Source organism: Eleutherodactylus coqui, chromosome 9 (genome assembly GCF_035609145.1).
Source record: "Eleutherodactylus coqui strain aEleCoq1 chromosome 9, aEleCoq1.hap1, whole genome shotgun sequence".
Classification (NCBI taxonomy): Eukaryota; Metazoa; Chordata; class Amphibia; order Anura; family Eleutherodactylidae; genus Eleutherodactylus; species Eleutherodactylus coqui.
Window position 1 is genome coordinate 16,016,391 of NC_089845.1, and position 26,109 is coordinate 16,042,499.

Genomic DNA, 26,109 nt, shown 5'->3' on the forward strand with positions numbered 1-26,109 from the left:
GCCCAGCGGCCTGTCACCCTGTAGAAATATAGATGGCCTGAAGTCAAAATTTTTATTTAGAAGGGTGGATATGCAGATAGCTACATTCTCCCAAATGACTTAGTTTTAGGGCAGGACTACCAGATATGCACCATGGTCTGTAGATCAGATCCTCCTCTAAAACAACACAGAGAAACCTCTGGTGTGTCATTATGGATCACAGTAGGGACCAAATAGATCCTGTGAAGGATTTTTATTGATGTCTTGGCTATGGCTGCCTTTATAAATAAAAGAAACAGCAGTGGTGCCAGAGAGGAAGCGATATGGTGATATCAGCAGGCCAAGAGATGAGGGAGGAGATATAGGGCAGTGCAGCATTGTGGAGAGCTTTATGCATGAAAGTGATGAGTCTAGTTGTATTCTATAGTGGATGGGCAACCAATGACTGGCAAATGGTGGAGACATGAGTGTAACTGTTGGAAAGAAAGATGGGCCCGGCTGCTGTATTCAAGACAAGAGGGAGAGAGGAGAGTTTAGTGATGTGTTACAGAAGTCAAGGCAAGAATGGATCTGGGCAACAATAAGAGTTTTTGCTACATGCATAGGAAGAACAGAGTGGATTCTGGTGAGGTTTTTTTCAGTGCAGCTAAATTGGGCATGTTGAGCATGTGAGAGATTCAGTATAGTCAGCAAAGGAGAGATTGTAGTCAAATATGACCCCAAAACCGCGGGTGTGCTGCCTAATGCTAACTTCATACAGGGGAGCGATCGCCAACATGCAGTTTCCCTGCGGATGCGAGGAGTTTTTATCTCAAAACCGCTTTACATTACTTCGGGGAAGTACCAATCCTCCGCTATGGCGGAGGGTGGTGGAGTTGCTACCATTGTTATCAATGGGAGACCTCGCAACACGTGCACCAAGCACATGGTGAGATGCTACAATGGGAGATTGACTATAATGGGGTCCGTCGGCTTTCTGCCCAGCTATTGAATGGAAGAAAAAGCACTGCATTAAGGCTAGGGTCACACAGGGCGGATTTGCCGCGGTTTTGCCGCAGCAGATCCGCCCGTGGCAAAACCGCCCGCGGCCGCTAATCCCGGGATTAGCCAGCCATGTGGATGAGATTTCTCAGAAATCTCGTCCACACGGGACGGCTAATCCGCTGCGGTAAATCCGGTTGAAACCACCAGTTTCAAAAGAAGCAGCATGTCCATTCTTTTCTTCATTCCGCTGCGGCCGCGCTCTCCTCTATGGGAGCGCCGGCCGCAGCGCAGCCGGGCCGCTTCAAAGCCGCCGCGGCTTAGACCGCGGCGGTTCTCCCGGCGGAAATCTCGCGGTTTTTGCTGCGGCCAAACCGCGAGATTTCCGACGAAAATCCGCCCCGTGTGAACCCAGCCTAAAAGCGCTCTGACCAAAGGATCCAACGCAGATGTGGATCCAGCCTTACATCAGCATGATCAATATCCCTTTATACAGAAGGTACTATATACAGAGAGAAGTATATACATCATCAACCATGTATATAGTGATATGGACCATACTATAAATCTCCTGTATATAATTGAACACTTTTCACAAAATGAAAAAAATGCACCAAAAACCTGCACATATGGTTTTTAATAGTGTATGCAGTTTCTTAAAAAATCTATGTGGTTTTTGACTAGTGCATGCAATTTGTTGCTGTGGTGTTTTTTTTAAATTGTGGTTCAAAAATGCAACAAAAAGCATGAACACACTTGGGTCACACAGAGTTTTACCACTGTGCAGCCGCCGACCTGTCCTATCGCTGCGTATGGCAGTAAAATTGCCAACATTGTATTTGCTATCTTTTCCATCCGGTTGATTTTATGCTACTAAACATCGCCCATCTGAATGAATGCCTTGAAATCCAATGCTTCAGATGGTTGCGATTTTCGGCCGAGGTTTTATCACAGCTAAATAGTCTCGATAAAATGCTTGAGTCAATAAGGCCTAAGTGTGAGGAAACAAGGTCACTAATGCAGATAGTAGGGCTAGAAGAAAAGAAGAGCCAGGAAACTTCTGTTATTGGGTCAAATGCTGACAGTGAACCAAATTGAGTGCAGAAGGAAAGGGGACCAAAGTTTTTTAATCATAAGTTGATTATTTCCTGCCAGATGTTTTTATCTTTGAAATAAGTGGCCACATCTTCAGCACTGAAATCCGTCATAGGTGGCTGCACTCCAGGGCTAAGGAGGGAGTAACGAATGCCAGTTGTTTTGGATTATTGGATAGTGAGGAGATGAGTGGTGAAATAATAATAATAATCTTTATTTATGTAGCGGCAACATATTCTGCAGCGCTTAAAAAACAGGGGGAATAGAAACAAAACCATGGTTAGATGTAGTCATCAGTTGATGGAAACAGTAGGGGTGCGGGTCCTGCTCCAACAAGCTTACATACTACAAATAATGGGGTGATACAGAAAGAAAAGGGCCTGGGGATGTGCAAAGTAAAATAGGCTTGTTTGGCGTGGTGAGGGGCAGAGTTGTAAGCTCCGAGCATAAACTTGCAATAGCAAAAAACCTGCTGACGTCTGTGATGTTCTCCATATGTGTTCAGTACACCAAGAGTACTGCTGAAGGAAACATGTTTGAGGCGTGTGCCAAGTTTGATTAAGTGTTGGGAGGGTTTAAACTTAAAGGGGTTGTCCCGCGGCAGCAAGTGGGTCTATACACTTCTGTATGGCCATATTAATGCACTTTGTAATGTACATTGTGCATTAATTATGAGCCATACAGAAGTTATCAGAAGTTTTTCACTTACCTGCTCTGTTGCTAGCGTCCTCGTTTCCATGGAGCCGTCTAATTTTCAGCGTCTAATCGCCAAATTAGACGCGCTTGCGCAGTCCGGGTCTTCTTCTTTTCTCAATGGGGCTTCGTGTAGCTCCGTGTAGCTCCGCCCCGTCACGTGCCGATTCCAGCCAATCAGGAGGCTGGAATCGGCAATGGACCGCACAGAAGCCCTGCGGTCCACCGAGGGAGAAGATCCCGGCGGCCATCTTCAGCAGGTAAGTAAGAAGTCACCGGAGCGCGGGGATTCAGGTAAGCGCTGTGCGGTGTTCTTTTTTAACCCCTGCATCGGGGTTGTCTCGCGCCGAACGGGGGGACGAGGTTGAAAAAAAAAAAAACCTGTTTCGGCGCGGGACAACCCCTTTAAAGTTTGATTACTACTTACTGTGCGTGCAAAAAAATGGAAATAAGGTTAATTATACCTTAAGAGAAGATATTAGGACATCCAATCTTCATTCCTAATGGTACTGGTGATAGATGAATGGGAGCTGATCCTTGGTGGACAAACTGTTGCATTCATTCAATTGAGAGACAGGTGTGCTGTTTTTGATATATCCTTTCTTGAATCATTTTCTTATATGTCCTTATAGGAAACTTCTCGGAATATAATATGACAGCCGTATGACAACTACTATTTTTCCAGTCTATAGGTACCAAACAGGAGGCGGAAATTTTAATAACTTGGGTTAATATTGAGTTCTGTAGTTCCTGGAGCTCAAGACAGGTGGAGCACCTGATACCCCTGATAATGAAAACATAGCTGAGGTTATCCAAAACATGGCTTATGACAGAAATAGCTTTGAAGTATTCTGTTTCAGTGTGTTCCATATAGTCATTTAATGGAACATGTTGCGTTTGGCGCCCAGCTGGCTGTTCACTTAACCCTTTCCAATCCACTGTCTGACGTCTGAAGACATTATGATTTACTGATGTTGGAATACATTTGTCGTGGTTCTCTTACTGTATATTGCCAGCCTCTCTGCTGTCGGAGCCTATCCAACGTGTCATCTCATGCAGTACTGGCAATATAACAGCAGAATATTGTATAACAGCAGAAAAAGAGTAAGCCCCCTAGGAAAACCAGGATACAAATTGGATTGGAAAGGGTTAACATCTGATTAACAATGTTATGGACTTCCGGTCATTGTTTTGTTGCATCACCCAACATCTCTCCATATTGAGGTCATGGAGTGCTGCTCCTACATTCTGTAAGGTGCTTTGATACACCTTCAAATTCACTGTTCCCTCAATAATTGCAAGGTGTTTATTTTTCCATGGAAGGAGATGTATGAGTACTTATTTTTTGTGGTACAACACATACTTATACTATATAGTGTGTCAGATATAGGATGATAAAAAACCTTGCATTGGAAACCCTAAGAAAGAGTTCTCAAATGATTCAGATATGGTATCCGATGGCAGGCCCCCCAAGCCCAAGGATTCTCTAAATGCTACTAGGGAAGAGCGGGATCTGAGTACAAGTAGTCGAGGTTTTCCTCATGGCGCAACTTGGGGAAAGCCCTTGGAAAGCCCAGCTGCAGATGTGCCTCATGATGAAATGAAAGGACTGCGCTGTACCAAAGCTCATATATTAGCAACATGGAATGTGTGTGGCATGAGTCTAGGGAAATTGGGCATTGTGAAACACAAAATGACAAGACTTGACATTGATATTCTTGGGATTAGCAAATTGCACTGGACACGTAATAGATATTTTCAGTCCGATGACTTCACATTGCACTATGCTGGACATGAGGAAATCAAGAGGAATGGAGTAGCCTTTATTACAAACAAACAGACCTCAAAGGCAGTAGAAAGTTTTAGAACTATCAGCGACCATATCATTGCTATCCGGATATGTGGTAAGCCAGTCAACATGTCTCAACAAGGGATGATGAGGAAGAAACCAGTGAAGATTTTTACGCTGACGTCCAGAAAACTCTAAACGAAGTGCCAAAGAAGGACACCATTTACATTATGGGTGACTTCAATTTCAAAGCTGGCAGGCAGCTAGAAGTAACCATCACAGGAAGATTCAGGCTTGGTGAAAGAAATGAAGTCAGTGATCGCCTGGTACAGTTCTGTCAAGAAAATCGACTCAAGATAACAAACACATGGTTTATACAACCCAAACCCCGACTGTACATGTGGACATCTCCATTGAAATCAGATTGATTACAACCTGTGTACTCATCATTGGCGAAGTTTAGTTGTTGCAATAAAAACCTTTCCTAGTGCCGACTTCGGCACTGATAACGAGCTCCTTGCAGCTAAGATCAAGATTAAGTTCTGTAGCATTAAGAAAGGTGCTCTATTGAGAAAATTCAACACCTCTAAAATCCCTCAATCATGCACTATTGACTATTGGCAAACAGATTCGAACTGCTTGAGACATCAGAAATGCATCCAAAGGAACTATGGAACGATATACAGTCCACAGTTATGGAAACAGCCAGTAAGCATCTCACCTATAAAGAAGCAGGAAAAACTATGCTATTGCACTTGTAGCCCTCCATTATGGAGTCAGAAGTAGTCATGGCAATGAAACAACTAGTCAAAAATAAAGCACCAGGCATAGATAACATACAAGAGAGCTATTGCTTCCAGTACCGGTGAAAACCATCACAGTGCTGTGCCAGGCTGCATGGGTATCCACACAATGGTCACAGGACTGGATAAGATCTGTCTTCATCCCTCTACCTAAGAAAGGCGATTCCCAGAATTGCTCCAACTACTGAACAATCACCCTCATTCCGCATGCAAGCAGGATCCTTCTCAAAATTATACAGGAAACGCTGAGATCAGTAGTCGAAGCGGCACTCCCTGATGCGCAGGCAGGATTCAGGCGAGGACGCGGCACTCACGACCATATTGCAAACCTGCAATGGACCATGGAAAAAGCTTAAGAATGACAAATTAATATCTACACGAATAGCGCACAAAAAGTGCACGATGGCCACGCTTTCAGACACAGCGATTATCGCTCAAAAGATGGCTTTTGAGCGAATTTTGAGCGATAATCGTTGTGTCTAAATGGGCCTTTAGTTTTGCTATACAATGCAGTCTTTTTCTTTCTTCTGGGCTCAGTCTTTGAATGTGAATTCACTGGGTGTATGTCGGCATAATAAAAACACCTAATTTCCTGAAAAAACAAGTCTCTGGGGTCCTCTATTCCTACAACAGCACCACACCAGGGATCCCTGCTCATATCCAGTGAGGGAGAGAGAAACAAGACTGACCACCTTGGAACATTTAATGAGGTGGACACAATAATAAATAATAATATTCATTTGTATAGCGCCAATTTATTCCACAGCTGAGCAGAAACAGCAGATGGCGCTATTCTAATATTAGTCCTGGAATATCTCAGGATAGAAACATTTTTCTTAAATAAGTGTAACTACAAAATATGTTAATAATTTCTGGCTGCATTTAAGTGTAAACAATATTCTTCATGGGACAACCCATGTAACAGGATGTCCAATCCTATGGGAATTAGCGACAGATCTGACTTTTATTTGTAGATAATTTGTCTAACCCTGGATTAATCTGCACCAAAGTCTTTAGCAATCCTTTTGGTTGTATTTTCCAGCTTCTTTCATCTCTAAAACATATCACACTAACCAGTCTTTCTTGAAAAACGGATCTGCCAGCACCAAGCTTTGTGTGCCTTTTATTTAAAGGGGTTTTGTCATTAAAGAAAAAATTATCTAAACTTACCTATCCCTTCCCTGTCAGTCTCCTTATCACATCTTCTCCTGGTTGAGCTTCTCCAGTGCCCCAGGTCAGCTCACTGCAGGCTGGGCCCAGCTAGTTATGAGGGCTGCTTATCACACATTCCTTCCGGCTGGGTCAGTGAAGGTCACATCCCCGTGCTGTAGCTTCACTGCCTAGGAAGGAATTGTAATCTATTTCAGAGACAGCTCGCAAGAGCAATCTCTGAAGAAGATAGGCAGTCCTCCTGCTGGCCTGTGAGCTGTGATGTAATGTACATTGGCAGACTGCCAACCTAATGTATGTAACCTCACAGGAAGGAGAAGAATCAGGCAGCTGGAGGTGAAGTGACCCCTTAGACTGCAGGAGACAGGAGAAGATAAGGGAGGTGAAGATCTGGTAAGTAGAATGATGGGGGAGGAATAGATAAGTATAGCATTTTTCTTTTTTAGTGACAGAACCCCTTTAATGAGTATAGAATCGGTGAAACCATCACTTTCAATTTCATTTCTTTAATTGAAACACTTTTACAACCGAGAGAAGTTATTAACACTGAAATTTACTTGCTTTCATTCTAGCGCCCTGTTTACTTCATGGACGCAATAAAAGACATGAATGCTGCGTGTTATTGGTTGACTTAGATTGTGTCTGTCTGTAATTGTGATTTGGATAAAAATCAGAGGCTAGTTTGTGTTAGACATCAATGCAGAAATCTAGATAGTTCCAGAGGGTTCACTTACTTTTTCTTGCAACTGTATATTGGTATGCCTTTCTCTGTTGTATAGAATAGCACTGCCCAATAGATGCCACTGTATGCCTATACAGTCAGTGGCATCTGTTGGAGGTACACACCAGGAAATCCTCTCAACATGCACCTTCTGGACAACGCAAAATGCAGTGTGAAAAAACTGTTACAAATCCTGTGTTGACACGGCAACAAAACTGGATAACCGATAGCCAATATATAATGCTTCAAACTAAGGAAATACAAGTAGTTGTAAACAAACAGCAAAATCGACATACAACTACTGACCGCAGAAGAGTCGAAGAAAATATGGCAGGACCAATTTTGACAGGATGGCCAAACATCTAACGTGCATGGGGGTATTTTGACTGGACCCTGTTGGCAGATGTCAGGAAAAAAAGAGAAGGGCATGTTGAAATTCAATATGTTTGATCCATTAGTTCTTAGAAAAGAGAATGCAATGTGAGAGAGTGGCTTACTACTCTTTTCCTAGTAAGAACATATATATGTTTGGCTTGTCCTGATAAGGGCAAGGAATTATGAGGGGAATTTGGTCAATAAATAAATAAGGCCTAGCATGATTTTTTAGGAAGGAGAATGCTTTTTCAGGATTTTTGAGGATGCTTGACGTATAAGCTCTGCTCCAAAATTAAGCCCTAGTTAAAGTTTTTAAAAAGACAATATAAATAGTGTCCAGGCAGCTGTACATGTAAAAAAAAGTAAAATCTTGGAGCAAAAATGAATATGACACTGTTTTATTTTCGGGGAAACAGGGTATGTGAAGTGCATGACCAGCTTGAAAAGGGTTTTCCAGGCAGCTCCTACAGCGGGGTCGGACTGGAAGCGCTGCTCCGACCCCTGAGCAGTGGCTAGCACTCGATATTGCAGGCGCAGCTCTCATCAAAATCAATGGGAGCTGTGCTTGTAATGGCGGGCGAGGATCTCATCGATTTCAATGAGAGCTGCACTTGCAAATATGAGCACCAAGCACTACACAGTGTTCGCAGCAGCACTTCCCTCCAATCCTGGTGTATCTTGTGGAGCACTGCCTGGAAAACCCCTTTAAGGCCCCTCTCCATGAAGGTAATTGAGGCACATAATTAGTGAGTTTGACCACATAGCCATTTCTTTCTTTTTGCAACTACAACCAAGAATTAGGCATGTAAACCATCTCATATCTCATTGTCATGTGTGGTTCAACAAATAACAGCACATTGGTGGACAATGAAGGCTCCGTCCTAATGCAAACAGTCAGGAAAGACTGAAATTGGTGGTTAGCATTAATTTTCTAGAAGAACACAATTCTAAAAGCATAGAAAAGAAACTTCTGAAACTGTATAAAGCGAAAATAAATCGAGAGATTAGATATTATGAAAGTGGGTGCGGCACAGCAAGAATGAAAATAACAATAGTAAAATACAGTCTGGTGTCATGGCTTCTGTATTTATGATAAATCTGTTATGATCCCAGATGATTTTATGATCCATTTTATCTTTAACCCCATTAATCTAAAATGGGCCCCCCAGCTAGAAGCTTTTTGATACTGGATAGATTACCAAGGCAAACTGATATTATGACCATCAAAAAGCAAAGACAGAAAATACCCCCAGTGTGAACAGTCTAAGGCTCGGATTGCACATTATTTAAATTTGTAATATTTTATTCACATTTTTAAAGAAAAGCCATGTAACATCTGACTTCTAGTGTTTGCACAGTATGGACTGCATAGGTTGTACTGCCATCTTGTGGCCAATATGAAATGTAATATATTTCAGAACAGATTTATTTTAGCAGTATAGGCACAACAAAAATTGAGAAAAGTCTGAAGATAGTTTTGCATAGTTTTCAAACCAAAGTATGCCACATGTCCCTTTAAATAAAACACAGAGGCCAATTACTCCCCAACCAAACAAGCCTTTCAACTTTTCAAAAGTTAAAAACAAGGTTTTAAAAATACACTTTTGACAGATATTTTGCAACTATTAAAATAAAAACTCCATCTGCAAAATTGCTTTAGTTGTTGGAAAGTAAAACAGTGGAGTTTGGCTCTGTTGGGTAGCTTCCAGGGAGCAATGTGAACTGCAGTCACATCCCTCAATTTGCCATTGACTGGCTGGCTGCCAACACAGTGGTGTACATTGCCTATGTGGTATGCATGTATAAATAATTGCGCTTCTCTCTATCTACTTTGTGCTTGATACAGAGGATGCTCCTTAGACACCCAAAACGCGTTGCTCTAAAGTTTGACATAAATCCTGCCTATCCCTCCACTGCCTCATGCAAGATCAATATTATCTGTCACTCTAGAATTATCTGTGGTCTTCCAGGAGGGGGTAGAATGGGCTGCCCCTAGCCTCCCAAACCAACTAAGTTCATTCAATATTGCTTGGATCCAAATACCCAATACATAACCCAGGGATCCACATATGCCGTAATCCATATAATCCACAGAATCCATAATCCACATACTAGGACTGCTTCTTTTTATTTCCTTGCTACTGTTGCTGTATATACACTTATTGTAAAAAAAAAAATCCCTCCCCTAGAAGTTGTTGGAATTAAATGAAACTTTCTATGTGTAACGTTGATATAAGTAAATGATTACAATATCCGAGCAAAAGGATAACAGAAGCTTAGCAGCCCACCTCATCTCCAAAACTCACTAAACCGTTAGCTTGTCATCCAATCAGCAGAAGCAGAGACCTGAAGCCAGTCCACCCAAACTTTAGCAAACGTCTGTGGACATTTAGAGGTAATATGCATTTTGTAGTATGGAACATATGAATCTACAAATCACTGCATCAAATGTATCCCTATAAAAACACAATTAATTAAATGTAAAACCCAATTTATAAAAGATGATGACAATGTAAGGACAGGAAAGAATTTTGGATGACAAGTCAGTAGGTAGAAGGGCAGCAGAACAATATAAATAAAGGAGCAAGGAACCAGGATAAGCTATACCAGTAAGAAACATACTGTATTCTCCGGCGTATAAGGTGACTGGGCGTATAAGACGACCCCAACTGTCGACTTATACGCCGGGAATATGGTGTAGAAAAAAAAATCAATACTCACCTCCCGCGGTGCTGTCGCTCCCTCCTCCACGCCGGCAGAGCATTGCTTTCCGGATGCGGGGCTTGAATGCCCCGCCTCCAGAAATCTAATGCTCTGATTGGCTAACTCAGCACCGCGTCCGCCAATGAAATCCGGCGTTGCGTTAGCCACTCACAGCCATTCCATGATGTTATTGAATGGCTGTGATTGGTTAACCCAGCGCCTGCTTTTATTGGCTGACGCCGTGCTGAGTTAGCCAATCAGAGCATTAGCCTTCTGGAGGCGGGGCATTCAAGCCCCGCATTCAGAAAGCAATGCTCTGCCGGCGTGGAGGAAAGAGCAACAGCCTGCAGCAGCGCCGCAGATCATCGCAGAACGCTGCAGGAGGGGAGTATTGATTTTTTTTTTCTACATCATCACAAAAGTTTATTCCCAGCGTATAAGATGACCCCCGACTTTGGACAAGATTTTCCAGGGTTAAAAAGTCTTCTTATCCACCGGAAAATACGGTAGTATTATGCAACCGTTATAGCAGCAAAGCCCCAATTGTCTGTAATCACAGTTTATTGAAAGAGTGTTTCAAACCAGATATCCCATATTTGTGATTGTAGGCTACTTGGTGCTAAAAGAATAGATCATTCCAGAGACCACTTCACTTTGGATAAAATGCAGAAAGTAAATGTCTCTACTGGTTAGACCAGAATAGGGACAACGCCCTGAAAAGAGCAGCCTTATTGGATGATGACTATCTTCTATGGAAAGCCTATTACACTTACGTAAATCCATCCCGATATAACTAGTAAATTCCAAATTTATCGTCACTACAATATATCAGCTTGGACCAGGTACCACTGGAGTCAGAATAATTTATGGACCCCAAGAGCCTAACCAAAAATGTGCGCTGAGTTCACCACCATAGTGTGTGCTGCCGCCGTTCCCATTGGAAACAATGGGCGAGATCGCAAAAAGAATGCCTCAATTTTGTTTTCATACTGCATCGCAAGCGTTAAAACATCGCACATGTGAATAGAGCCATTGGCTTCATCATTTTTTGATTTTTCGTAGCCTCACAGCACTGGGAAATCATGCGATTTCATTGCCAGTGTGAAGGCACCCTTACTCTAAGGAATCTAGGATTCCCAAAAGACACAGCTGGGGGGATAGGAAACTGGGAAACCCCACATGTGTATACAGGAAAGCCAGGTCCCCTGACTAAAAGGGGTGCACCTTACTACATAGTCACCATACACAAAAAAAAAGTACAAATAGACACCTATTTGACCCATCTTTTACAAGCCCTAACTATAGCACAGATTTATTTTTCAAAACAGATGGGTTTCTTGAATAATGTTACACAATACCCAGCCTGATACCCTGACTGTGTGGGTGGAGGAAGTGGGAAATAGAATCCATGTGATGAACAAACTGATATAAAGGTCATACATTTGTATTTTATCCAAAGAAACCTTTATTAAGAATATTTAAAAATAATACTTTAGATTTTCTTTAGAATCTATAATGCCCACATCCATTTAGGCCCCCTGTCCACGGGGGTTGTGGAATATTGCCAGCGATATTCCGCCACGGGGGAGGAGGGGGGCCGCTGTCAGTTCTCTGCGATGAGCCTATCTGACAGATTGGCTCACCACGAAGAATCGCGGCATGCCATGATTTAGATCCCATGAACAGAGAATCGCTATGATTCTACGCTCGTGGATGCCACGGCAACGCTATGGAAAGCGTTCACTGCGTTACCTGTGGATGGATTATTGTCGCAGGTAACGCAATGAAGAATCGCCCGTGAACAGGCAGCCTCACTTCTTTCTGGCTGCGGCACTAAAGATTTAAAGGGGTTTTCTGGGCACAAAATGGAAATTCTGAATATGCTGAATGTAGGGTACAGTGAAGTAGTGGCGATCTGTACTTTTTATCTGCTGCTCTGGACCCTCTTCTTCGTCCCGTGCAGCCGCTGTGTTTATATAATAATAATAATCTTTATTTGTATAGCGCCAACATATTCCGCAGCGCTTACATAGACAGGGGGATACAGAAAGACAAAAGTACAAACATTACAGAACCACGGTTACATAGTAATCAACTGATGGAAACAATAGGGGTGCGGGTCCTACATGCATCACTTTCTCAGTAAACACAGCAACTTACCTACAACTTTTAGCATGCATAGAGCTTATTTACTGGCCAGAGCTGTCAGTTCACCGGCAACTCACAGGTCCTGCAACTTACTAGCACCAACCTGCCTGGCAACCTCCCGATTACCATTACATATCAAAGCCTGAGCCTTCCTCCTCTCTCTGAAAGCAGCCATATTTGTTCTTATCTCAGCTCTAGGCTTGATGTTAGATTGTTCATCAGGCCTTACTTTCTGCATTCCTAATCCATCAACAGGCTTCTTCTCATCTATCTGACACAACCGACTCGCTTTCTGCAGCAGTCTTACCATTCTTGTCTAACTGATAAATGTGAGCCTATATAGAAAATGGACATAATATTCTTAAAATAAGGAAGGTGAAAATTTTTTTTAAAAATTGAAAGTTATTAGTTACATATTCTAATTGCATGTTGTTGAGGCCGGGCCCACGCCAGCGTTATTTGCACTCAATATACGCGTACATAATACGCGTTGAATGGAGTCAATGAAAGTACATCGATTTTCATTAATCCTTTCAGACTTGCGTATATTCATTGCGTATAACAAGAGCGTAGAAAAGAACGCATGTTCTATTGTAGTGCGTATTACGTAAGATAATGCCTATTGGTCTCTGAGTGCATATGAAAACACTGTAGATATGCAATTACACTGCGTATGGACTACGCTTTATGAACATGTTGCTAGGAAACAAAACAAGGAAAGTGAAAAAAAAAGAAGGAACCATAAAGCCATTGCAGGACAGCATGCGTGGGATATGCACGATCCCAGCGCAGTGATACACCGCTCGACACACCAGTAAGACGCCGTGTTTTACCACACGCTCGTGTGAGCCCGGCCGTATGCTCACATCCCTATGGCAGATAATTTAGCTTCATTTTGTATTATTTTACTCATGGCAATTTTACTAAAATTTTTGCATCTTTTTGTGACTAACACAACCACCACCACGTGGAAAGTCATATCTTAAGGCTAAAGTATATCTACTCATTGCAAAAAAACTAAAATATAAAAAGCACCTGGAAGTTGTTCTCGAAATTCAATAAAACTTTCTCTGTGTGATTGTAATGTTGATATTAGTAAGCGATTACAATATCAGAGCACAAAACTGATCTCTTGTAGGGAGTCTCTAGTATCCTGTTGTATCACCTCTAGCTTGGATACAAGATGTGATATGGGCATGGAGGCTCTAGTACCCTGTTGTACCGCATCTATTTGGATACAAGATGTGATATGGGTGGGCATTAAGGCTCTAGTACCCTGTTGTACCGCATCTAGCTTGGATACAAGATGTGATAAGGGTGGGCATGGAGGCTCTAGTACCCTGTTGTACCGCATCTAGCTTGGATACAAGATGTGATACGGGGGGCATCGAGGCTCTAGTACCCTGTTGTACCGCATCTAGCTTGGATACAAGATGTGATATGGGCATGGAGGCTCTAGTACCCTGTTGTACCGCATCTAGCTTGGATACAAGATGTGATATGGGGGCATGGAGGCTCTAGTACCCTGTTGTACCGCATCTAGCTTGGATACAAGATGTGATAAGGGTGGGCATGGAGGCTCTAGTACCCTGTTGTACCGCATCTAGCTTGGATACAAGATGTGATACGGTGGGCATCGAGGCTCTAGTACCCTGTTGTACCGCATCTAGCTTGGATACAAGATGTGATATGGGCATGGAGGCTCTAGTACCCTGTTGTACCGCATCTAGCTTGGATACAAGATGTGATACGGGGGGCATCGAGGCTCTAGTACCCTGCCCCTCTTCTCCACACACCACTGCCCCCTCCCACCCTGCCCCTCTTCTCCACACACCCCTGCCCCTCTTCTCCACACACCCCTGCCCCTCTTCTCCACACACCACCGCCCCCTCTCTCCCTGCCCCTCTTCTCCACACACCACCGCCCCCTCCCACCCTGCCCCTCTTCCCCACACACCCTGCCCCTCTTCCCCACACACCACTGCTCCCTCTCTCCCTGCCCCTCTTCCCCACACACCACTGCTCCCTCTCTCCCTGCCCCTCTTCCCCACACACCACCGCCCCCTCCCACCCTGCCCCTCTTCCCCACACACCACCGCCCCCTCCCACCCTGCCCCTCTTCCCCACACACCACCGCCCCCTCCCACCCTGCCCCTCTTCCCCACACCACCGCCCCCTCCCACCCTGCCCCTCTTCCCCACACACCACCGCCCCCTCCCACCCTGCCCCTCTTCCCCACACCACCGCCCCCTCCCACCCTGCCCCTCTTCCCCACACACCACCGGCCCCTCCCACCCTGCCCCTCTTCCCCACACACCGCCCCCTCCCACCCTGCCCCTCTTCCCCACACACCGCCCCCTCCCACCCTGCCCCTCTTCCCCACACACCACCGCCCCCTCTCTCTCTGCCCCTCTTCCCCACACACCACCGGTCCCTCTCTCCCTGCCCCTCTTCCCCACACACCACTGGTCCCTCTCTCTCTGCCCCTCTTCCCCACACACCACTGGTCCCTCTCTCCCTGCCCCTCTTCCCCACACACCACTGGTCCCTCTCTCCCTGCCCCTCTTCCCCACACACCACTGGTCCCTCTCTCCCTGCCCCTCTTCCCCACACACCACTGGTCCCTCTCTCCCTGCCCCTCTTCCCCACACACCACTGGTCCCTCTCTCCCTGCCCCTCTTCCCCACACACCACTGCCCCCTCCCACCCTGCCCCTCTTCCCCACACACCACTGCCCCCTCCCACCCTGCCCCTCTTCCCCACACACCACCGCCCCCTCCCACCCTGCCCCTCTTCCCCACACACCACCGCCCCCTCCCACCCTGCCCCTCTTCCCCACACACCACTGCCCCCTCCCACCCTGCCCCTCTTCCCCACACACCACTGGTCCCTCTCTCCCTGCCCCTCTTCCCCACACACCACTGCCCTCTCCCACCCTGCCCCTCTTCCCCACACCACTGCCCCCTCCCACCCTGCCCCTCTTCCCCACACACCACTGCCCCCTCCCACCCTGCCCCTCTTCCCCACACACCACTGCCCCCTCCCACCCTGCCCCTCTTCCCCACACACCACTGCCCCCTCCCACCCTGCCCCTCTTCCCCACACACCACTGCCCCCTCCCACCCTGCCCCTCTTCCCCACACACCACTGCCCCCTCCCACCCTGCCCCTCTTCCCCACACACCACTGCCCCCTCCCACCCTGCCCCTCTTCCCCACACACCACTGCCCCCTCCCACCCTGCCCCTCTTCCCCACACACCACTGGTCCCTCTCTCTCTGCCCCTCTTCCCCACACACCACTGGTCCCTCTCTCCCTGCCCCTCTTCCCCACACACCACTGCCCCCTCCCACCCTGCCCCTCTTCCCCACACACGACCGCCCCCTCCCACCCTGCCCCTCTTCCCCACACACCACCGCCCTCTCCCACCCTGCCCCTCTTCCCCACACACCACTGCCCCCTCCCACCCTGCCCCTCTTCCCCACACCACTGCCCCCTCCCACCCTGCCCCTCTTCCCCACACACCACTGCCCCCTCCCACCCTGCCCCTCTTCCCCACACACCACTGCCCCCTCCCACCCTGCCCCTCTTCCCCACACACCACTGCCCCCTCCCACCCTGCCCCTCTTCCCCACACACCACTGCCCCCTCCCACCCTGCCCCTCTTCCCCACACACCACCGCCCCCTCCCACCCTGCCCCTCTTCCCCACACACCACCGCCCCCTCCCACCCTGCCCCTCTTCCCCACACACCACCGCCCCCTCCCACCCTGCCCCTCTTCCCCACACACCACCGCCCCCTCCCACCCTGCCCCTCTTCCCCACACACCACCGCCCCCTCTCTCCCTGCCCCTCTTCCCCACACACCACCGCCCCCTCCCACCCTGCCCCTCTTCCCCACACACCACCGCCCCCTCCCACCCTGCCCCTCTTCCCCACACACCACCGCCCCCTCCCACCCTGCCCCTCTTCCCCACACACCACCGCCCCCTCCCACCCTGCCCCTCTTCCCCACACACCACCGCCCCCTCCCACCCTGCCCCTCTTCCCCACACACCACCGCCCCCTCCCACCCTGCCCCTCTTCCCCACACACCACCGCCCCCTCCCACCCTGCCCCTCTTCCCCACACACCACCGCCCCCTCCCACCCTGCCCCTCTTCCCCACACACCACCGCCCCCTCCCACCCTGCCCCTCTTCCCCACACACCACCGCCCCCTCCCACCCTGCCCCTCTTCCCCACACACCACCGCCCCCTCCCACCCTGCCCCTCTTCCCCACACACCACCGCCCCCTCCCACCCTGCCCCTCTTCCCCACACACCACCGCCCCCTCTCTCCCTGCCCCTCTTCCCCACACACCACCGCCCCCTCCCGCCCTGCCCCTCTTCCCCACACACCACCGCCCCCTCCCGCCCTGCCCCTCTTCCCCACACACCACCGCCCCCTCCCGCCCTGCCCCTCTTCCCCACACACCACCGCCCCCTCCCGCCCTGCCCCTCTTCCCCACACACCACCGCCCCCTCCCGCCCTGCCCCTCTTCCCCACACACCACCGCCCCCTCCCGCCCTGCCCCTCTTCCCCACACACCACCGCCCCCTCCCGCCCTGCCCCTCTTTCCCACACACCACCGCCCCCTCCCGCCCTGCCCCTCTTCCCCACACACCACCGCCCCCTCCCGCCCTGCCCCTCTTCCCCACACACCACCGCCCCCTCCCGCCCTGCCCCTCTTCCCCACACACCACCGCCCCCTCCCGCCCTGCCCCTCTTCCCCACACACACCACCGCCCCCTCCCGCCCTGCCCCTCTTCCCCACACACACCACCGCCCCCTCCCGCCCTGGCCCTCTTCCCCACACACACCACTGACCCCTCCCGCCCTGCCCCTCTTCCCCACACACCACCGCCCCCTCCCGCCCTGCCCCTCTTCCCCACACACACCACCGCCCCCTCCCACCCTGCCCCTCTTCCCCACACACCACCGCTCCCTCTCTCCCTGCCCCTCTTCCCCACACACCACCGCCCCCTCCCACCCTGCCCCTCTTCCCCACACACCACCGCCCCCTCCCACCCTGCCCCTCTTCCCCACACACCACCGCCCCCTCCCACCCTGCCCCTCTTCCCCACACACCACCGCCCCCTCCCACCCTGCCCCTCTTCCCCACACACCACCGCCCCCTCCCACCCTGCCCCTCTTCCCCACACACCACCGCCCCCTCCCACCCTGCCCCTCTTCCCCACACACCACCGCCCCCTCCCACCCTGCCCCTCTTCCCCACACACCACCGCCCCCTCCCACCCTGCCCCTCTTCCCCACACACCACCGCCCCCTCCCACCCTGCCCCTCTTCCCCACACACCACCGCCCCCTCCCACCCTGCCCCTCTTCCCCACACACCACCGCCCCCTCCCACCCTGCCCCTCTTCCCCACACACCACTGCCCCCTCCCACCCTGCCCCTCTTCCCCACACACCACTGCCCCCTCCCACCCTGCCCCTCTTCCCCACACACCACTGCCCCCTCCCACCCTGCCCCTCTTCCCCACACACCACTGCTCCCTCTCTCCCTGCCCCTCTTCTCCACACACCACTGGTCCCCGCCCTTCTCCACTCCTGACAGGATTACTTGCTTTCCGGCCAAGCAGAAAGTAAAAACAGAGGCACGTGACACGCTCTGAGATACGCACACAACCAATGCGCACGCGCGGTCTCTCGGGGTGGGCCTCTGCCGCGGGTGCGGTGTGGTGACATCATGGTTTCCGTCACCTGTCATGTGCTGGGACTCCCGGTGTCCGCTGATAGGTTGATTCGGCAGTGACGTAGCCCGTTCTATACGGAAGCCGAGCGTGTTTGTACACACCCGGAAGTGGCTGCGTTACAGGGGGAGTTGGCTCGGAATATTCGTACTTACGGCCAGCCGGTGTGGGGCTGAGTGGACATGGCTGCCAACGGGACGACGCTGCAGGTAATGAGCTGTTCACTGCCGGGTGGTGAGGGTGAAGTTAGAAGGTCACGTGTGCCTGGGGACAGTGAGGGACTTCTGCCTGCGGTCACAGAGCTGTATGGGGGGGTAGATAACCTGCCTGAGCTCCTGCGTTCAGTCCCTGTTGGCACCACGGCGGAGCGTGTTCCCGGGGCTTGTGGGCCGAACGAATGGGATGTAAGTGGCGAATGACCGGCTCACAAGTGTCAGACTGGAGGCCGTGGGCCGGGTCGGGCCCTCCGTGTCATTGTATGGGGCCCGCAATGAAGACCGCTTGGCACCCGCTCCCTCAGCTGCCATCTTGGATTCTGAGCTCCGGCGCACACCCCTGTACCGTTGTATTCAGCAGGTCACAGGCGGCGGTACAGCCCCGGCCCCCTACGGAGGCGCTCTAGCCACCCACTGAGGTAGAAGCGTGTCATGGCCTCCTCTGTGCCGTGTGAGGGGTCTCTGGGGGGCGGGCACACGGGCGGATGCAGGTTTGGTCCGTGAAATACGTAGGATTGAAGCTGCGCACATTTGGACTGTATTACGTTTTTTGTTTTTGCGACCCTTTTCACTCATTTTTCACCTACGCTCCATACGATGCGGGGGCCGGCGCTTCTGAACGGGGCTGTCAACCCTTTAAATGCTGCCGTCAATTCTGATAGCGCCATTTAAATGCCCCGGCCGGAGTTCAGGGGTCCCAAATGGCTCCTCCCAATTTTATCCCCCAGGGACTTTCTTCAGGCCCCAAGGCCACCATTGCAGATTGCCTGTGGGGCGACCTGATAGACTTCCTGACCAATTGTGGTATGATGTAATGCTATGTTATTACAGCGCACTGCAGGAGCGACCGAACCGTCGCAGGTTCTTGTCCCCTATAGGGGCTAAAGGAAAACCAAATGTAAAAATCAGTTTAAAAAAGTTGAATCCATTATTAAAGAAATAAAAGTTTTATTATAATAATTAAAAGAAGAAACTGACTACTTGGAATCGCTGCGGCCATAAAAGTCTGATCCATCCAAGTAATGCATCACCCCTCCCCCACACACAGTGATTGTAGTCAGAGTTGTCACCTTTTCTTTTGGTCACTTCGTCTTCAAGAAAAAAATGAATAAGTGATGAGAGTTGTTTGTCCTCCTGCAGGACGTCCCACAAACAACAAGACCGCACACAAATCTGTAGATGGGAACTAAAAGGTGACCGCCGTCAGAACATAAAGGATCTTTGGGAAACCATAAAACTTATTATTTAAATAGTAAAGCAAAAACAACCTCTAATTTGGCATTGTAGTGATCGTACCGACCCGCACAATAAATGAGGATGGATTTGCGCTTTTTATCTATTTCCCTCCACTTTTTTTTTTTTTTTTTTACGTTTTTCAGTAGATTATATGGCATCACTGAGAAGTATAACCTGTCCTGCAAAAAACAGCAAGCCCCCCGACATCTACATTGATGGATAAAGAAAAGCTATGATTTTTTTTAAATTTATTTTAAAGTGGGGAGGTAAATCCAAAAATGAGGGAGGGGGGTGTTTTAAGGGGTTAAAGGGGTTGCCCCGCGCCGAAACGTTTTTTTTTTTTTTTAATTCAATAGCCCCCCCGTTCGGCGCAAGACAAACCCAATGCATGGGTTAAAAAAAAAACCCCGTTTAGTACTTACCCGAATCCCCGCGCTGCGGCGACTTCTTCCTTACCTTAGCAAGATGGCCGCCGGGATCTTCACCCACGATGCACCGCGGGTCTTCTCCCATGGTGCACCGTGGGCTCTGTGCGGTCCATTGCCGATTCCAGCCTCCTGATTGGCTGGAATCGGCACACGTGACGGGGCGGAGCTACGAGGACCAGCTCTCCGGCACAAGCAGCCCCATTCACCAGGGAGAAGACCGGACTGCGCAAGCGCGTCTAATCGGGCGATTAGACGCTGAAATTAGACGGCACCATGGAGACGGGGACGCTAGCAACAGAGCAGGTAAGTGAATAACTTCTGTATGGCTCATAATTAATGCACGATGTACATTACAAAGTGCATTAATATGGCCATACAGAAGTGCTGAACCCCACTTGCTTTCGCAGGACAACCCCTTTAAGCTGTCCCTTTTTTGCACGTTATACAGAGCACAAATATGGGCCTTTGAGGGCATCCCTAATGCTGATGTGGCCCTCGATGAACATGAGTTTGAGGTCCCTGCTATATAGCGTCACTGTATTCTGCTCTACAGAGATGGTAGCCCTACACCTCAGTCTTGGCAACCACAGCAGTGCGAGCCGGGAGACCATCAGCGGAACAAACCGCTCCCCACCGGGTGAGACAGGAGCCTTCATAGTCTATTACATTGTGTGTTCATGGCTTAGGTGAGCGAGGGGCTTCCATCACATTACACTCAGATGTAGAGGGGCTGCGAGCCATAACTGGTGACAATGTAACTCGGCTGATGGCAGAAACCTCAAGACCACCAACCAAAGTTGCCTTGAAAAGTGGTCCCCTGGATGGGGGTCTTGTCAAAGAATTTGACCTGGTATGTATAATCTGTCGCAGGAAATCCAGCCTGGATTAGGCCGGTCTCACACAACCAGATTTGAATTGCGGATTCTGCGATCGCCCTGGACGATCCGCGGTAAAGAGTGGGTATTGAAAGACATGTATTTTCAAAGTTTCTTCTTTCTCACCCGCGGGTATGAACTGTGGTTGTGGATTCCGTGAGCAGAATTCTCTACTTTAATGCGGATTCCATGTGGATGGCCTCCATTCATGTCAACATTGCGTATGGACTGCGGGTACCTGCGTCATCTCTAAGCGACGGCGCAGGGAAAAAAAACAAACCCTGTACCTGCGAACCTCTGTGATCATCCGCAATACACTTACGTGCCGTACGCGGGGTCACTGGGCGGGTCACTAGCGGAGTCTGTGAGCCCAGCCTGAGGGTTGGTCTGCCGTTATGTCCCAATCACTTACTAGCCTAACTCACAAATGAGCGTCTTGGCCACAGACGTAGAGAAGGCGACATCTGCCAAGAGAATCATCGCAGGTGAGAATGTTTGCCGTGTAACGATATGCGTGCTAGAATAATTAAGGGTGTGATTAGACGGGCGATAGCGGTCCGAGAAACGTGGTCCATTATCGTGCTTGTCAAATTGCGATTCTGGATGCGTTTTTGCTTAAAGTGAAAGCATCGCATCGATGAACTCGTGATGTGCGGGGAGAATCACAAGTGCGTCCGATAGGCTTCAATGGTAAAAATCGCACTCGCATGCGAATCACATGGCGGGCAAATGGGAGGTGATAGTTATTTATTTAAAGATCCTATAGGAAATGAATAGGTGATTCCTTACGGGGAATCGCCCACAAAGTAGGACCTGCAGCGATTCTTCAATCTCGCAGCATCGCTGGAGAAAAAGTGCCCATGCGAATAAACACATTGACAACCATGTATTGTTTTCACCTGCGGGTTCTGTTCATATCACTATTGGATGGAACTCGCGTATGACAGTCGCTCGTGTGAACGCACTTGCAGTCCTGGGTTCACATCCGGCTAAGGCCACAACTGCATGGAGTTCGTATGCTCTAACGGGGTTTGAAGTTTTCCCGGGTGCTGCAATCTTCCTGTATTCTAAAAACTTGCTAATGAGCAGATCTAGATTGTGAAGCCTCCGTGGTGATGATGTAAGAGCGCATGTTGTGCATGCAGTACAAAGCAAATATGCACATCTGTACTTGCTGGGTATGTCACATCCCCATAGCCTATATTGCTAGAACAGTCTGCGTTTTTTTTTGTTTGTGACGTACATAAATGCAGATGTGAGGAGCCCAATATTAGTCAATGGGATGTTATCATCCTGTACAATAGACGGAACACATACCTGACGTGGTAACAATATATGTTATATAAGTGAGTAAATAAAGACGACCGCGCTGTGGGAACACACCCTAAAAGTGGTTGCCGAGAACTGCGCAATGGCGATATTGTTATTAGCTCAGGCTGAGGCGCGGCTCAAGAAGCGGTTTTAGTTTTGTTTTTTTCTTTACAGAAATAATGGGATTTTCCTTTTCTGCTGCAGGTGACAATGTGACAAAAGCATCGCTGCCAAGTAGTTTATTTGTGCCGCAGCTTCTCCGCAGCTGACAGCAGTTTTAACATTTTATCAGTGTTGTTTTTACAAACCAGTGGCTGAAGAGCAGATGTAAGGGTCTGTTTACACACAGGACAATCCACCTTCTTTTACTGGGAAGGCGTTGTGGAGGAGACTCGAAGGAATCTCATATAGGTTGCTGAAGAAATCTGCAGCATAAATTGAGCTGCGGGACATATGGCAATTGTGGAGCGTATCGCTGTAGACGGCGGATTTCATTTCTTGAATGAGGGTTGATAATGGTGTCCAAATACCTGTGTATGATGAGGATTCCCATATGGAAGCTCCGGAACGTATGAACACACTCCTAAAGTGACATTGTCTCTGCTATAAAACCGCAACGGAATAGAAAAAATGGCAATATCTAAAAAAAAAAACGAAAAACTAGCATGACTTGCAGCAGAAGTGCTCCGCTGCCAAAGTAACACACGTAGTAACCCAACAGGCAGGCAAGTGCTTAGCGGCTTCTGAGGATTACAAAAGAGTGATGGCAGAGCGCAGGTCCATACTCACACCTGAGTTAGGGACTTTATCAAGATCTTCAAAAGTTGTGTGGGAGCAGGCATGTATACATTACGCAGGTATGTATCATATTTTGACTATAAGACACACTTTTGAGCAAGTAATAGTCTTTCTAAAAAGTGTGTGCATCTTGAAGTCAGGAGGGTCTGGTGCTGCCAGATGCTGCTGACTGCTCGTATGATCAGGAATGGCACATGGTAAAGTGCTGTGCTGGATCGCTAGTAGAACTGTGCAGCTATAGAGTACTCTTTCTCAATGCCAAGCACCAGTCTGATCTGTGTGATCGGCCTCGGGCAGGAGAGGATCACATTCAGCTTGTAGGGGTAGGTGTAGGAGAGAAAACTGACTTCCCAAACTGCATCCCTCGAAGAGGCAGCAGTCATCTGAAGGGCCTTTTTGTAATCTCTTCATGTGACCAGAAGTCAAGGAGTCAGGATCGGGCACTAGGGGGACACGTAAAGGGGTTTTAAACTGGATAAGGCCTGTGTCACATGAACCTTTTTGCAGGCGCTATATGAAGTGAATGGAACCTATGGATTCTGATAGATTCGTTGACATAAGCATATTATACCTGGCATTTTGTTCATGCAAAAAGAAACCCCCAGCATGCTCTCTTTACTTGTGTATTTGCACATGAAAATGGCACATATTGAACTAATTCATTTCATTGGTTGGGAGCGTGGCTGTGTGGGGTCTTTTTTTTTTTTTTGGTGCAATTGGCAAGCACAAAAAGTACAGTAAAAAATGAGCATGCGTGTGCAGAGAGCTGTATGTGAATGAAGAGTCAGTATATGAGAACTGTGTGCGTGTGCAGAGAGCTGTATGTGAATGAAGAGTCAGTATATGAGAACTGTGTGCGTGTGCAGAGAGCTGTATGTGAATGAAGGGTCAGTATATGAGAACTATGTGCGTGTGCAGAGAGCTGTATGTGAATGAAGGGTCAGTATATGAGAACTATGTGCGTGTGCAGAGAGCTGTATGTGAATGAAGGGTCAGTATATGAGAACTGTGTGCGTGTGCAGAGAGCTGTATGTGAATGAAGGGTCAGTATATGAGAACTGTGTGCGTGTGCAGAGAGCTGTATGTGAATGAAGGGTCAGTATATGAGAACTGTGTGCGTGTGCAGAGAGCTGTATGTGAATGAAGGGTCAGTATATGAGAACTGTGTGCGTGTGCAGAGAGCTGTATGTGAATGAAGGGTCAGTATATGAGAACTGTGTGCGTGTGCAGAGAGCTGTATGTGAATGAAGAGTCAGTATATGAGAACTGTGTGCGTGTCCAGAGAGCTGTATGTGAATGACGGGTCAGTATATGAGAACTGTGTGCGTGTGCAGAGAGCTGTATGTGAATGAAGGGTCAGTATATGAGAACTATGTGCGTGTGCAGAGAGCTGTATGTGAATGAAGGGTCAGTATATGAGAACTGTGTGCGTGTGCAGAGAGCTGTATGTGAATGAAGAGTCAGTATATGAGAACTGTGTGCGTGTCCAGAGAGCTGTATGTGAATGAAGGGTCAGTATATGAGAACTGTGTGCGTGTGCAGAGAGCTGTATGTGAATGAAGGGTCAGTATATGAGAACTGTGTGCGTGTGCAGAGAGCTGTATGTGAATGAAGAGTCAGTATATGAGAACTGTGTGCGTGTCCAGAGAGCTGTATGTGAATGACGGGTCAGTATATGAGAACTGTGTGCGTGTGCAGAGAGCTGTATGTGAATGAAGGGTCAGTATATGAGAACTATGTGCGTGTGCAGAGAGCTGTATGTGAATGAAGGGTCAGTATATGAGAACTGTGTGCGTGTGCAGAGAGCTGTATGTGAATGAAGAGTCAGTATATGAGAACTGTGTGCGTGTCCAGAGAGCTGTATGTGAATGAAGGGTCAGTATATGAGAACTGTGTGCGTGTGCAGAGAGCTGTATGTGAATGAAGGGTCAGTATATGAGAACTGTGTGCGTGTGCAGAGAGCTGTATGTGAATGAAGGGTCAGTATATGAGAACTGTGTGCGTGTGCAGAGAGCTGTATGTGAATGAAGGGTCAGTATATGAGAACTGTGTGCGTGTGCAGAGAGCTGTATGTGAATGAAGGGTCAGTATATGAGAACTGTGTGCGTGTGTAGCAGAGCTGCGTGTGCGCTCTGTATATGCAGCAGAGCTGTGTGTGTAATATGTCATAGAGGGAGTAAAAAATATCTAAATATCATGAAAATGCACTAACAAAAAAGGCCCATTGGACATGTTACGCATTTACAAGATGGCAGACTGTCAGCCGTGTGCAGCATTGGGGGTTGTTTCACTGGGGGATACATGCGGGCACAGGGAGCTGCTCTTATTGCCGATTTGGGTTCCATTTGCCTACCCCATTATGGCAGCATTAATCTGGAATCCCCTGCCTGGGCCAGCCGTCTTATCACAGTTCTAAACGGACCTCGTTGACTTGATTGATTTCCGTCGGGCATTTTCACTGTTAAAAAAAGGCCCAGCATGCTGCAGTGTTCTGGCGGGGGGTTATATGGGAAATCTGCGACGTAGACGCTGAGCGGTGATGTGAACAGAGCTTTAGTTTAGCAGGAGCACACTGTTGGCTGTTAACCCCTTCACCTACCCTAGACAACCGACGTTGGTGATGATGACCCCTCAACTTCCTTAGACCATTAGAAAAGTTGTCATTAGTAGGAAATGTATATTTTTACCCCTCTTCTTCTTCTTCTTTTTTTTTTTTTTGGTGTGTGTAAAACTTATAGTCCAAAAAATATTGTATTTGATTAATGGGGCGTAATTCTTCAAGAATATCCAGCATCCCATTCCCAGGACTTTCCTATGCATGTTTAGGTAGGTAGATCATGTGGGTCTGTCACCCTGAACTTGCTGTCCAAACTTGAGGCCGCATGTTAAAGAGCAGGAGGAGCCGAGCAGATTGTATCTAGTTTTATGGGGAAAGGTTCAGTAGAACTTGTAGTGTATTCAATAAAGCCTTTACTCATTCTGAACCGAACAGTCCAGTGGGCGGAGCTACCTAGCGATTGAGCAGCTGCCTGTGCGAGT

At 48.4% G+C, this 26,109-nt stretch overlaps 1 protein-coding gene across 1 annotated transcript in view; it reads left to right on the forward strand.

Annotated features, from left to right (window-relative positions):
- Positions 1-18,225: 18,225 nt before the first annotated feature.
- The window catches only part of VPS4B (vacuolar protein sorting 4 homolog B), a 25,960-nt gene continuing 18,076 nt past the window's right edge, over positions 18,226-26,109 (forward strand). The window contains exon 1 of the mRNA XM_066579152.1: positions 18,226-18,416. Within this exon, the coding sequence (XP_066435249.1) occupies positions 18,390-18,416 (27 nt within the window). The 5' untranslated portion in view covers positions 18,226-18,389. The remainder of the gene's footprint in view (positions 18,417-26,109) is intronic.